This window comes from Camelus dromedarius, chromosome 11, assembly GCF_036321535.1.
Source record: "Camelus dromedarius isolate mCamDro1 chromosome 11, mCamDro1.pat, whole genome shotgun sequence".
Lineage (NCBI taxonomy): Eukaryota > Metazoa > Chordata > Mammalia > Artiodactyla > Camelidae > Camelus > Camelus dromedarius.
This window is the reverse complement of record NC_087446.1, coordinates 12,873,258-12,886,901: the sequence shown is the minus strand read 5'-3', so window position 1 is coordinate 12,886,901 and position 13,644 is coordinate 12,873,258. Positions and strand designations below refer to the sequence as shown.

At 40.4% G+C, this 13,644-nt stretch overlaps 1 protein-coding gene across 5 annotated transcripts in view; it reads right to left on the bottom strand.

Annotated features, from left to right (window-relative positions):
* Nucleotides 1-13,644, bottom strand: part of RAB3IP (RAB3A interacting protein) — a 44,661-nt gene that overhangs the window by 16,231 nt on the left and 14,786 nt on the right. For 4 of the 5 annotated variants that reach the window (XM_064491535.1, XM_010986389.3, XM_064491534.1 and 1 more), the window contains 2 exons: nucleotides 13,080-13,338; nucleotides 945-1,040 (listed from right to left, as the gene is read on the bottom strand). In XM_064491535.1, coding sequence (XP_064347605.1) covers nucleotides 945-1,040; nucleotides 13,080-13,338 — 355 coding nt within the window. The remainder of the gene's footprint in view (nucleotides 1-944; nucleotides 1,041-13,079; nucleotides 13,339-13,644) is intronic. The other variant, XM_064491533.1, reaches the window with a different exon arrangement.

The window sequence follows — 13,644 nt, the reverse complement described above, 5'->3', positions numbered from 1 at the left end:
TTGACTGGGCCACGGGTGCCCAGATATTTTAGTCAAACATTCTGGATGTTTCTGTGAAGATGTTTCTGGGTGAGACTAACATGTGAACCGGTAAGCTGAGAAAAGCAGACTGCCCTCCACACTGTGGGTGGGCCTCAGCCGAAGGCCTGAATAGAACAAAAAGGCTCATCCCCACGGAGTAAGAGAAAATTCTTCCTGCCTTCAGACTCAAACTGAAACATCAGCTCTTCTGGGGTCTCAAGCCTGTCAGCCTTAAGATCTCTCAGCTCTCCTGGTTCTCAGGCCTGTGGACTCGAGCCTGGAACTACACCATCATCCCTCCTGGGTCTCCAGGCTGCCAGCTCGGCCTCCAAATCTTGGGACTTGCCAGCCGTCATAACTGCATGAATCAATTCCTTATACGTCTCTTTCTACATACATGTAGATGTACACGTGTATATACACACATCCTACTGGTTCTGTTTCTTGGAAACCTCTACTACACCAAGGATGCTAAGCGTCCTACATCACCGGCACCCCTACTGAGAAACACTGCTTGAGCTGGGTAGGAATTTTGGTCCTGTGGCTGAAGATTATATGATTCCGTCACAAAGACGGCAAACCCTTGAGGTCGCCTTCTGATAGGGGATGATTTGAGGAGCATTAGAGGGCACACATCTTTAAGTTACTCTAAAGCAGCCCCTAAACAGTTGGTAAAATCAAAATTAAGATTTACCTCCTTTCTTTCCACATATGCATTTTTCAAACTACCTGATTCTGGTTTTTCTTCCTTCACATCATTTTAAATTGTAGACTCTACATTTCTTAAATAGTTTTTTTTTTCAGAGAACTTATAAATATGCATGAAGCTAAGCATATCTTTTTCAAGAGTCCCTCAAAAAAACAATTCTATCAATATATAAAAACCAAGACGTTGCTCTTGGCCAAGATGTAAACAGACCAACCTCAAACAGACTAGCTGTGAGTTCCTCCAATTCCTGTCCAAGTTGATCTCGTACTTTAGAAAGCCTCTCACACTCTTCATCTTTTAACTTCAGTTCCTATGAGAAATTGATCATTTTATTTTTGGTTTCCAAAGTTTGAAGTTAGGTTCAGCAGACTATATAATCTTTACTAATAAAATTACAAAATACAAATACTGTCCCTCCTACAATATGCACACGAACGTGTTTATTTAGCACTTGCCATGTGGAAGCAATCCAGCAAATCTAAAATTACAAATAATTCTGACTCACGTATTAAATTTTCATGTTTCTTTCATAAATATCCAAGGATTCAGTATAATTATCTATTACACGTGAAAATAAACAAGTAACTTCATTCTTTTTTTCCTTTTCTCTGAGCAAGAAATTTAATCATGCTTATTTATTTCAGTAAAAGTCCAGCGAGGTTTTTTTCATGTTTACATTAAAACCTGTTTACCTCCAGATAACTTCATGTACCATACTGTAATTAGTCTAAAATTCCCATTAGGAGACTATGCTCATTTAATATCGCAACCAGAGGTAAAAAATGTGTATTTACATTTAAAATCAAGAAGAATATTAATGATAAAAATTCTACATTTATACACAACTCCTCAATAGGACACAAATAGATGCTAAAAATTCCTTTAAGATGTTAAAATATGCAATTTTATACGTTGCCCTAAATTAATCCGTCATCCTTAGAGATAAAAAAATCCAAGCTCCCTATCTATTGGTCACAAATACACTAATAAAATAATGAGCTAGCTGTGCCGTAATTGTGAAAGCATAGTTTTTGAATGCTGCAACAACCCCTGAAAACCAAACATACCAACTGGGATATGAGAAGAGCCCAATGACTACATCTTCAACAAAAGCAGGTAGAAGAGAAGCCCATAAGCTGTAGAAAACGTGGCCACGCTGCCCAGATGCCAGGCCCAGACGCCAGGCCCACAGCCGCGTGGAAGGGAGCAGCAGGAAGTGGAAGGGACTACAGAGACACTCCCCACAGCCTCAGAACCCCCAGAGCAGTACAAATAAGCCAAAAGAGGAGGATTCCACCCTTGGTTAAAACTGGGAGGAAAAAAACCTGAGAACAAATGGAGAGAAAGGGAAAGGTTTTCACAGGCACCAAGTTGCAGATGAGTGCAAAAATCTTATGTATAGTGGCAGTAAACAGCAGAGGGAGGCTCTGAACTCTCAGGAATCTCAAAGCATCCAGCAAAGAGACCTTTCCAGAAGGGCAGAGCTCCATCATAAGGGGAAAACTCTTGGATTATAAAGCCAAATTGCAGAGCAGGAATAATGGGGAGGGAGACAGAAACAGAGGGGGGGGGGGAGAGAAAGAGAGAGAGAGAGAGAGGGAGAGAGGGAGAGAGAGGGAGAGAGAGAGAAGGTTCAGATATTAAAGGAGGGGTGGCAAGGTTCCAAAGGAAACAAATCACCAAAAGTATTATTAGAAAAAAATAAGTATGTTATGATGTAATGCTACAAGCCTAAAGCTCAGAGACACGGGGCTAATGGAGAAAACCTTCTGCTTTCATGGTTCTGTTGTTACTAATTATTGCCCTCTCTTTTCAGCTTAAAGAAGTCCCTTTAACCTTTCCTGTAAGGCTGGTATAGCGGTGATTAACTTCTCTAGCTTTCACCTGTCTGGGAAACTACCCCTCCTTCAACGCTGAATGACTGTCTTGCTGGGCAGAGTAGTTTTGGTTGGAAGGTCTTTCCTTTCAGCACTGTGAATGTGTCAGGCCAGTCCCTGCTGGCCTGCGGTTTTGCTGAAAGATCTACTGAGAGTCTTACTGGGAGTGGGGTGGGTTGGCGGTGGTCCCCTTGTATGTAACAAGTTGTTTTTCACTTGCTGATTTTAATATTCTCTTTATCTTCTGATATCTTGCTTATAATGTGCCCTGGTGTGTGTCTCTCTGAGTTCAGCTTTTTGGGAATTCTATGGGCTTCCTGGACCTGGATGCCTGCTTCTTTTCCCAGGTTGGGGAAGTTTTCAGCCATTATTTCTTGAGAGACTTCGCCGCCCCTTCTCCTTCTGGGACCCGAATACTGTGACGCAGTTTCACAAGGCCCTTAAGTTATCTTCACTTTTCGTCACATTTCTTTTTCCTGTCTGTTTGCTGAGTCCCACTGCCCTGTCTTCCAGATCACTGATCCTTTCTTCTTCATCTAGTCTGTTGTTGAGCCCCCCAGTATATTTTTCAGTTGTTACTATATTCTTTGGCTCTGAGTTCTGTTTGGTACTTTCTTATATTTTCTGTCTCTGCTGAAATTCTGTGTTTGTTCATCCATTCTTCTCCCGGCTGTGGTGAGACCATTATTCTGAACTCTTTATCAGGTAAATTACTTACCTGTTTTGTTTTGTTACGTTTACACTTTTTTCTGGGGTTTTATCTTGTTCTTTCATTTGGAACGTATTTCTCTGTTTCCTAATTTCGCTTGACTCTCCGTGTTAGCTTCCACGTATTATGCAGAAGAGCTCCCTCTCCCAGTCTCAAAGGCGCGGCCTCGTGTTAAAGATGAGCCCTACTGCTCAAGTCCTAGTTCTTGGCTGCCGCTTGGACCTTTGTGACTGTCTAAGCACCCTGGTTTAACCTTGACAGGTCCCAGCTATTGAGTTTGCACCGAGACCTGTTGGTGTTCCAAAGGGAGGGATCTCAGTCAGCACCTAGTTTCAGGTTGATGAGAAACCAGACCCTCGAGCAGCAGCTTTCAAAGTATGAAAATACACACAGCCCCACGGGAACACAATCTAAAGCCCTGCTGGCCTCTAGACCAGGTGATCTGAGGTGTCCCATTGGCAACGGTTGCAAAAATCAGGGCTCCAGACAAGTGTATAAGCTCCTTTCTGGGAGGTACCAGCAACCCGTAGTGAGGCCAAGGGAGAGAGCAAAGACGGCATCCCCTGCCCTGCGTTCCCTGCGCGCACCCCATGCCCTTTAAACGTGTGGTAAACCTCAAGCCTGCCCCTCAGGCGGAAGCTTCAGGACAAGTAAACAGGATGGTTCACAGGAAGACTGGGATTGCATTTCAGCCCGCTGTCTACGCCACGCCCCGGGGGTAGTAGTCTGCCTAGAACTGTCTCTCTGATTGCTTCAGTTCTGTGGGGCCCAAAAACACAAGCCGCTCCCCACCAGCCTCCAAAGCCAGGCATCCAAGGGGCACCCTGTGTGGACTGTGTGTGCCCACTGGCTGCCGTGGGGCTGGGATGTGCCCGCCTGCTTCAGTGAGGCTGTGGGAGAACACAGGGATGGAGGACCCCAGCAAGGCGGAGGGACAGCCCAGCACCCCCATCCCCAGGGAGAGCCCCAACAGATGCCTTAAAGTCAGCAGATGAATCTCCCTCATACATGGTCTAGGCATTTTTCACACTGCTGCGTTTGCACTGGGTCTCAGGGCAAGTCAGTCTGTGTGTGAGCCTTTTCAGAGCAAAAAATCGGTTCCTTGCAAGCTTTTTCCTGGACATAAGCCCCACTGGTTTTCAAAGCCAGACGTTTTGGGGCTCATCTTCCCAGTGCAGGTCCCAAGGGCCCAGGGGCCCAGGGCACTTTCTTTTCTTTTTTTTTTTCTCTCTTTTTTTAAGGATTTTTTTCCCCTTTAATATAAGCGTATAACCACAGTGGTCCACTGTACAAATACAAAATACGCAGGGTGTAGACCCCTCGCTCCTCAGCGAGAAGCTCTGTGTCTGTGGGACCGTTCCTGACCCGCGGGCCCGCTGCACCAGCGCTGGGCTTTCCAGCGAGCCTGCATCTCGGCCTCTCCTATCCATCTCAGTGTGGCCCTTTTATCCTTTGGGTGGGGGAGCTGTTCAACTAGTTTTCAGGCCCTTTACAGAGGGAGTTACTCCATATGCAGCCGCAGATTCAGTGTGTCCATGGGAGGAGGGGGTTCAGGACCTTCCAATGCCACTCTCTTCTATCGCCGCCTCGAGAAAACCTTGAGCAAGGCTTACCTCTGAGAGACTGAAGTGGCCACACAGATACCCAATAACAACAAAAGGGAAAGCCCTGGAACCTAGAACTGCGAGAGCTATCCTGGTTCATCCTGCTCCTTCACAGGACCCTCTTCCTAATAATCCGGGGAAATCCAATTCATTTAACTGTGAAAAGCAGACAAAAGGTGTGTGAAGCTACCATAGTAAAGCGGTTAAACACAAAGGTAGGTAAACTACAAGTGAGAGAAAATCAACAGCTATCAAATCTCAACAGCATTTTATGCTGGAAAACAATGGTCATTTTTTAAGATACTCAAGTGAAAAAACTGTAAGCTGAGGATTGCATACCCAGCCAAAGTATCCTCAAGTTAAGACCAGAGACAAGGAGTTATAAACCTGTAAAACTTCAGAAAGTATTTCCCCCATGTGTCTGCCTGAGTAATCAAGCAGAGATTGAGTTTCAGATAATCAAGAAAAAAACGGAAGCAGCTTTAACATTAAAGATTAGGAGTGAAAAGCAAATGGTCTTCACTGTAGAACCACAACTAAAAGATGAGGATGCCACAAGAGTGAAAAGACAAGCCACAGACAGGAAGAAAATACCTGTAAAAGATGTTTGATAAAGGACTGTTAACCAAGATACACAAAGAATTCTCAAAACTCAGCAGTAAGAAAACAAATAACCTGATTTTAAAATGTGCAAAAGATCTGAACAGACACCCCATCAAAGATACACAGATGGCAAATAAGCATATGAAAAAATGTTCCATTTTATATGTCATCAGGGAAATACAAACTAAAATGAGATACCACCATAAATCTATCAGAATGACCCAAAACCAGGACACTGACAACAACAAATGCTGGCGAGGATGAGGGAGCAACAGGAATTCTGAGGCATGCTGGTGGGAATACAACATTGTACAGCCACTTTGGAAGACACTTCAGCAATTTTTCACAAAACTAAACATACTCTTACTACACGATCAAGCAATCACACTCCTTGGTATCTACCCAGAGGAGCTGAAAACTTACATCCACACAGAAACCTGCACACAGATGTTTAAACATTCATAACTGCCAAATCTTGGAAGCAACCCAACTTAAAGTAAGTGAATGAATAAATAAGCTGTGGTACATCCAAACAATGAAATATTATTCAGCGCGAAAAGGAAATGTGCTACCAAGCCACGAAAAGCCATGGAGGAAAATGAATGCACGCCTAAATAAGAAAATCCAGTCTGCAAAGGCTACACACTTTACGGCTCCAACTACATGACATTCTGAAACAGGGAAAATCATGGAGACAGTGAAAAGATCAGTGGGCTGCCAGGGACTGAGGGCTAGGGAGGGGTGAGCAGGTAGAGCAGAGGATTTTTAGGACAGTGAAACTATTCCACATGATCCTACAATGATAGACACATGTGAACCCTAATGTAAACACTGAAGTAAATGGTGGACAACAGCATGTCAGTTTACGTCCATCAACTTACAAATGTACCTTTCTGGGGTGAGATGCTGAGAGCAGGAGAGGCTCTGCATATGTGGGGAAAGGGGGTGTATGTGAACTCGGATTTCCCTCTTGACTCTGCTGTAAACCTAAAATTGCTCTAAAAAATCTATTTTTCAAATGGGGATAAAGCTGACAAAACAGTTATGGTAAATGGCATAAGCTTTAAAAAATGTAAAAATAACACAGAGAAAAAAACAGGAGAAAGATGAAACTAAATTCACTAAAATTCTTAAATATTAACTGGGAACAAAGGGATACAACATGAGGCTCACACATCAACTGGTATAAGGGAGTGGGTACAGCTCAGTGGTAGAGTGCATGCTTAGCACACATGAGGTTCAATCCCCGGTACTTCCATTAAAAAAAAAAAAAAAGAAAAGAAAAAAAGAAGGATATGGTATGTTATGCTTCATCTAAGTAGAAAGTAAAATTCATCAATTTATTTTTTTTAATCAACTGGTATAAACCTAAACATGTATAACATCAAATTAATACTTGTAACTAAAATTAAATGTTAGAAGAAAAGGAAAGAAATAGTTACTAGATACTTTATTGTAATGCTTATGCTGGGAACAAAGTCAGTTTCTAAAGAAGAACTAAGATATAGAAGTTCTCTGATTAAAGGTAACAACTAGAATGGAAATCAAATCTTCCAAAATACCAAAAAGGAGAAAAAGGGGGCACAAAGAAAACAGAGCACATAGTGAAAAGGTCTGTGTGTGTACAGAGTAGACATGGGAAAGTTACGTGGCAGAAACAAGCCCAAATGCAGCACACTTACCAATAAAAATAAACGTGTGCAACTCACTAATCAAAAGAAAATGATTTTCAGAGTGGCTTAAAAAGCAAAATGCATCTCTATGCTCTATACAAGAGACACACCTAACACAAAGTGACTCAGACAGATTAACAAGATAGGCAGAAGTGTACTGAAAAATACAGTCCAAATAAAAACAAAATGGAGACTTCAATCTTGATTCAGACTAGGCCAAATTCAGGGCAAAAGTCATTAAAGAAGATAAAGGGAATTTCATAATGCTAAAGACTACGATGCAAAGTGGAAACTCGAAAATACTCGCAAACACAAAATACAAAAGGAGACCTAAACATATAGGAAGAAAGACATTTTATGTTCTTGGATAGAAAGACATCATAAAATGCCACTTCTCCCTGAGTTAATTTATAAATCTACACATGCATAAATTTAATACCAGATTCCTCTGAACTCTTAAAATTTCACGATTTTACACTTACGTATGAAAACTAGGTCAATTCATTAAACATTTCCTACTATGCAGGTACTATGGTTGTCCCTTGGGATACAAAACCAAATAAGATACTGTCCCCTTGAGAAGCTTCCAATCCTTAAGGCAATACGTATGTCATTCATGAAGGCATAATTCTTGAATAGCCCCTTACCATCTACCAAAGTGCCAAAAACCTCACCCTGCTACTGAAGACCATCTGTAGTATGTTCTCAGGTCCCCTTCTCAAGAGATACTGCCCTTGATCCATACTTTAACACTAGAGTTAAACTGGTCTGATTCCTTCTTGTTTCATTACCTACCCTGACCCCATCCACCTGGACTGATCCTTTCCCTGTATGTCTGACTACTTCATCTTTATGCTTCTAGGTCCAACTCAGTCTACCCACAAAGTCAAATTCGTATTCCAAGTGAGTACTTTTCAGAATGTCATTTGTACTTCTCATTATCAGTATCTTGTACGGTAACACAGCTATTCAAAATTCACTCCTTCAGCAGACATTAATTTTGTGTTAACAATGCATCAGGCATTCATCTAAGTACTGGAAATAGAAAAGGAATGAGATCCAGTCCATGCTTTCCACAAAGTCACAGTCTAATGAGGGTAGCAAATCTTTAAACAGATTCACAAGGCAAACTCGATAAGGGCTACAGTAGCGATGTGTACATACTAGAAAAAGTAGGATTCTGCCAAATGGAAAGACTAAAACAGCGTGTTCTAGAATAGCTGAAGGTGGGGAGGGGTGGTTGCCAGTTAGAGAATGCCAGAAAGTTAGGTTTATGGCCAGTCCTGAAAAGCCTTGGCTAAGAAAGTGAGACTCACTTTAGAGAAAAGGGGAAATTATCTCAAAGGCAACAGAAGTCATTGAAGGATTTTACACCGGATAGTGACAATCAGATTTACATTTCAAAACGGTAACCTGAACAGTGTGACTAGGCTTAAAAAAAAAAAATTAAAAAGAGAGTGGAGACAGGGAAAACAGCTGATTACTGCAATGCTTTAGGCCGGAGATACAGACTTGGAGTGGTAGTACTAGAGAAAAGAAACTCGAGACTTAAAACAGAGTATCAGACTATGACCAAGTATATTCCATCAAGTTTAAGATTCACTATTTTTAAGATAAACATTTTATACCTCAAGAAAGAAAAAATGCTGGCAATGAAACTATGATCTAATGGGGTTTTTCTTCACTTAGAATTTTCCTTTTATACTTTGTAGGAAGAACTCTTTTGAACTGATGGAGACAGATTTTTATCAGATGTCGTCCTCTGTTGCACCTTTCTTTTTGTTTTGATGTCATATAGTGTGATCCTTTTGAAGATACTTAACTGAGTAATTAAGAGCAACAAACACAGCACCTGACTCACATAACTGAACTAAATTAAAAATATGACTAGCCGTAAGCAAGTTCACACATAAGTGATGACAACTGTCATGACTGTTGTCTACCTGAGAGTAATTATAAAACTCATGCTGATTTCAGAGATGTTAAAATGGGGGAAAATGTACAATTCAGAATCAGTGAAACATTACCGTGTATACACGTCTATTCTCCCCATCTAGAATACACCTCAAGAGTAGGATCAAATCTAATTTATTTTTCCCCCTACAGGTCCTAATACAATGCTGTGAGTACTCTGGTTACTCAAGAAATGTTTGTTTATAAAACAACACAATAAATTATAAACATCCTTGGCCACAGTTAGTAGGGCCATGCTAAACATGGATTTAGTACAGGTATGTGTTTTTGAATGACGTTCTCTGGCTGTCAGCTAGTCCACTGGATTTTATTTTCCAAGTCACTTCATTAAGGAAAAATAACTAAAAGTTCAAAGTAACACCTTATACCAGCAGGTCTCACACTTCAGTGAGCATAAGGATCAACAGGGTAGTTTATTGAAAATGCATATCCTCAAGCCTCAATACAGTAATTTTGTTTCAACAGAATCTCAGGTAGACTCCATGAATCTACATTTTAAAAAAGATGTTCTAAAACCCAACTTCTGCCTCAGAATTCCACCAAAAGCTGTTGTTCTTCAGCAATGGCCTAGACGAGGCCAAACAAGTGAAGGACCACAACCATCTCTGGCATCCCTGCACCTGAAAATCAATCATCACGTGGTTGCTCCCCTTACACACAGCATGGACCCGTCACTGGGAAGTGGCTGCCCACCAAGGACTACCGTGATAAAAAACACATTGTATAGGACTAAAGTATTAGATATTGAAGGAAAAAAAGAGCAGTGACATTGAAGACACAGCAAGAGAAATTATCCAAATGAAACACAGGGAAAAACAAAGAATAGAACAGAATAAAAATAAAGTAAACAGAGCACCAGTGAGCCATCGGACAACTTTAGGCAATCTAATGTACGTCTAACAGGCGTCCCGAAGGAGAGGACAGATACAGGAGGTATGATGTTTCTTGAGAAATAATGGCCCAAATTTCCCAAATCCTATGAAAACATACAACCTACAGACTCAGGAAGCTCAACAAATCCCATGCTCAAGAAACCTGAAGAAAACTACACCAAAGCACACCATAGTCCAATCGCTTACAGCCAGTGATGAAAAAGAATATCGCATCACATGCAGAGAAACAAAGGTAACACTTGACTTCTTGTGAGAAACGGTGCAAGCTAGAAGACACCAGAGCAACATCTCTGAGGTACTAAAGAAAAAACTGTCAACCTAAACTTCTTCACCCAATGAAAATACCTTTCAAAAGCAAAGGCGAGAAAAAGACTTTTTAAGATATACAAAGCTTAAAAAAATTTATCAGCAGCAAACACATACAACAAACTTGCTAAAGAATGTCCTTCAAGTAGAAGGAAAATGGTATGAGACGGCACTCTGGATCCACATGAAGGACTGCGAGCACTAGAAATGGTTAACTACGTGGGTAAATGTAAGGGTTCTTATTATTTAACTCCCTTTAAAAAATAACCAATTGTTCAAAGAAAAAAATAATCGAAATGTATTGTGGATTTTAAAGCACATGAAGAAGTAATATGTATGACAATCACAGGACAAAGACTGAAAGGAAAAACAGACGTACAGCTGACCCCTGAACAACGTGGGTTTGAACTGCACAGGTCCACTTATGTGTGGTTTTTCTTTCAACAAATACATATTACACTAGCATGCAATCCATGGATGGTTGAATCCACAGATGCAGAACCATGAATATCAAGGGCAGACTGTAAAGTTATATGCGAATTTTCAACTGCATGGGGGTCAGTGCCCCCAACCCATGTTGTTCAAGGGGTCAACTGTATACTTTTGAAAAGTTCCTACACTGTATGTGATGTGGTATAGTACCACTAGAAGACAGAGCGGTAAAGATGTATACTATAAACCCTAAAGCAATCACTAAATGAGCACAACAAAGAATAAGCTAAAGGAGGTAAGATAAAATCATAAAAATATATGGAATTAATCTGAAAGAAGACATAAGAGGAGGAAAAAGGGAAAAAGAAACCGAAGAGACTAATAGAAAACAAACAGTAAGATGGCAGATTTAAACCAACTGTATCACATTAAATGTAAACAGTCTAACATAAACACACCAATTAAAAGGGAAGAAGTTACTAGAAAGGATAAAAAAAGCAAGATCTAACGATACGCTGCCTACAAGAAAAGCCACTTTAAATAGGAAGACAAAAATAGGTTAAGAGTAAAAGAAAAGTAATTTTCTGACTGCTCTTTAAAAGAATAAGAACAATGAGAATGATTGCTGACATAACTGATTCACAAGTTGCCGTAATTCAGGAAATATTCTCATATTCAACAGTCCTTTTCCAGCCTTTAGCTCGAACTCTTAATACTATCTTGTACTCTTCATAGTAAAATTCACCGTATGTGTCCACATGTCATTATCATTTCAATTACCTCAACAGTACCTCTAAATAAAACTAAAGATTTCAAAATAAATTCCCAACTTGAGCTAAGAAATTAGCAGTGTATTCTAACCATTAAGTAACCACAATGTGTTCTCGAAGATGTGTACATATGTTGGATATTTACTCCTATATAAACAGTGATTTCATTTAATACTCTGTATTCAGACAACTGAGTCCGAGCCAGATGGCAGAAGCCAAAGATAACCGCATCTCACCACATCCCCTACCTCTGGGAAAAGGTTAAAGAGGCTATTGGTTTTTCTTTCTGATAAAAGACACTTGCCAAAAATGTTTTAATATATCTGCATGGCTGTTTAACCGCTAGCCATTCACTGAAGCATTTATAAAGAGACATAGATGCCAGGCATTGTACTGTATTGTGCTAGGCACTGGGGATACAAAAATCAACATTATGTTCTTAAGAGTCAAGTCTGATAGAGAAAGGATAGGAATATATGTCTGTGAAATGTCTTAAGATGCTGGAAATCATACTACAGAATGTTTGTTCATCTTCTCAATTTTCTAAATATGAACTGGTCCGTTTCACCTAACTTGTGAACGTTTATATACACAGGGCTGCTTGTACTTGTCCTTTATGATACTTTTGATGTCTGCAGGGTCTGTCGTGGTATCCCCCATTTCATTCCTGCTATTGATAATCTGTGTCTTCTGTCCTTTTTCCTTCGTCAGTCGTGTTAGAGGTTTGTCAATTTTATTCATCTTTTTAAAAACCAGCACTTTGTTTCATTCATTTTCTCTAGTTTTTCTGTTGTCAATTTCATTGACTTCTGCTCTCATCTTTATTGTTTGCTTCCTTCTGCTTGCTCTCGGCTGTATTTTGCTCTTCTTTTTCTAGGTTCTTAAAGTGGGAGATTAGATTGTTGATTTGAGACTTTTCCTTTTTCCTAATGTATGAATATTTAGTGCTATAAATTTCCCTTTGAAATTGAATTACAGACTCAGAAAAAGAGTAAGAGGTAGCCAGAAATTTGGGAATAAATAGCAGGAATTTTAAAGATAACCAAGTGGGAAAAAGAACTAATTACTAGGAAAAGAAAGTTCTCCAAGTAAAGAAAATATTCAAACCTAGCTGAAAGACGAGGCACTGCTACTAGAACAATTCCTGGACTGAATGACTTCAGGTAAATAACCGCAAAGTCAACCACATACACGGAGGAAAGAACCCACACGTGGAACACAGCTCACCAAATCTGCACTAAAGAGAACGCAGGACAGGGAACAGGCAGTGCAGGGGCACAGGAAGAGCTGCAGGATCTCTCTTCTCCAGTTTAGCAGCCTTGGCTGAGCTTCTTGACACTCAGACAATTTCACAGATCAGCAAATGCTGCCCAACAGCAGCTGAGACCGCGTATATGCAAAGGGTAAGTGTAGAAATGTCACGATTTCACCTGAGTTGCCGGCCCCGCCATGGAAAAATACTAATTTTGAATGTAGCATATCGAATAATCAAATATCTTTTTGCTTACCCTCTGAGCTTTTGCAAGTTCTTCTTTTAATCTTTCGTAGCCCTTTTCTCGGACTTCCAAAACAGATGGGCTTCGTAAGCGGGACAGACTATCAGTACTCAGCCCAAAGATATCATCACTGCTCTCACAAGCCTCGGTTACCGTAGCACCCTGTAAAAACTCCCTCTCTGCCTTACAGTTGTCCTTTCTGGTGGTAAATTTCGTTAACCCAGCTGTGACTCCAGAGGTAGAACAAGGTGCTGGGTCTGTAACATGGATGCTGTAAAGCAGAGTTCAGAAACCATCAGCATATGATCAAATTTAACGGGCATAAACACACATATCTGTAACTGCATTATCCAGTCTGTTCACCACTATATCTAATTAATAACATGTCCTAACTGACACTTTGCTATACATCTGAAACACTGTAAATCAACTATACTTCAATAAAAAAGAAATTTTGGAATAAAAAAAAAAACAGAATTACCTCCAGAGAAAATAAAGAACTGCTTAAGAAAGGAAATCTAACCATATGTCATTGTATGGTTCATCTGTGAATAATCTGTGAATAAAATATGCATAG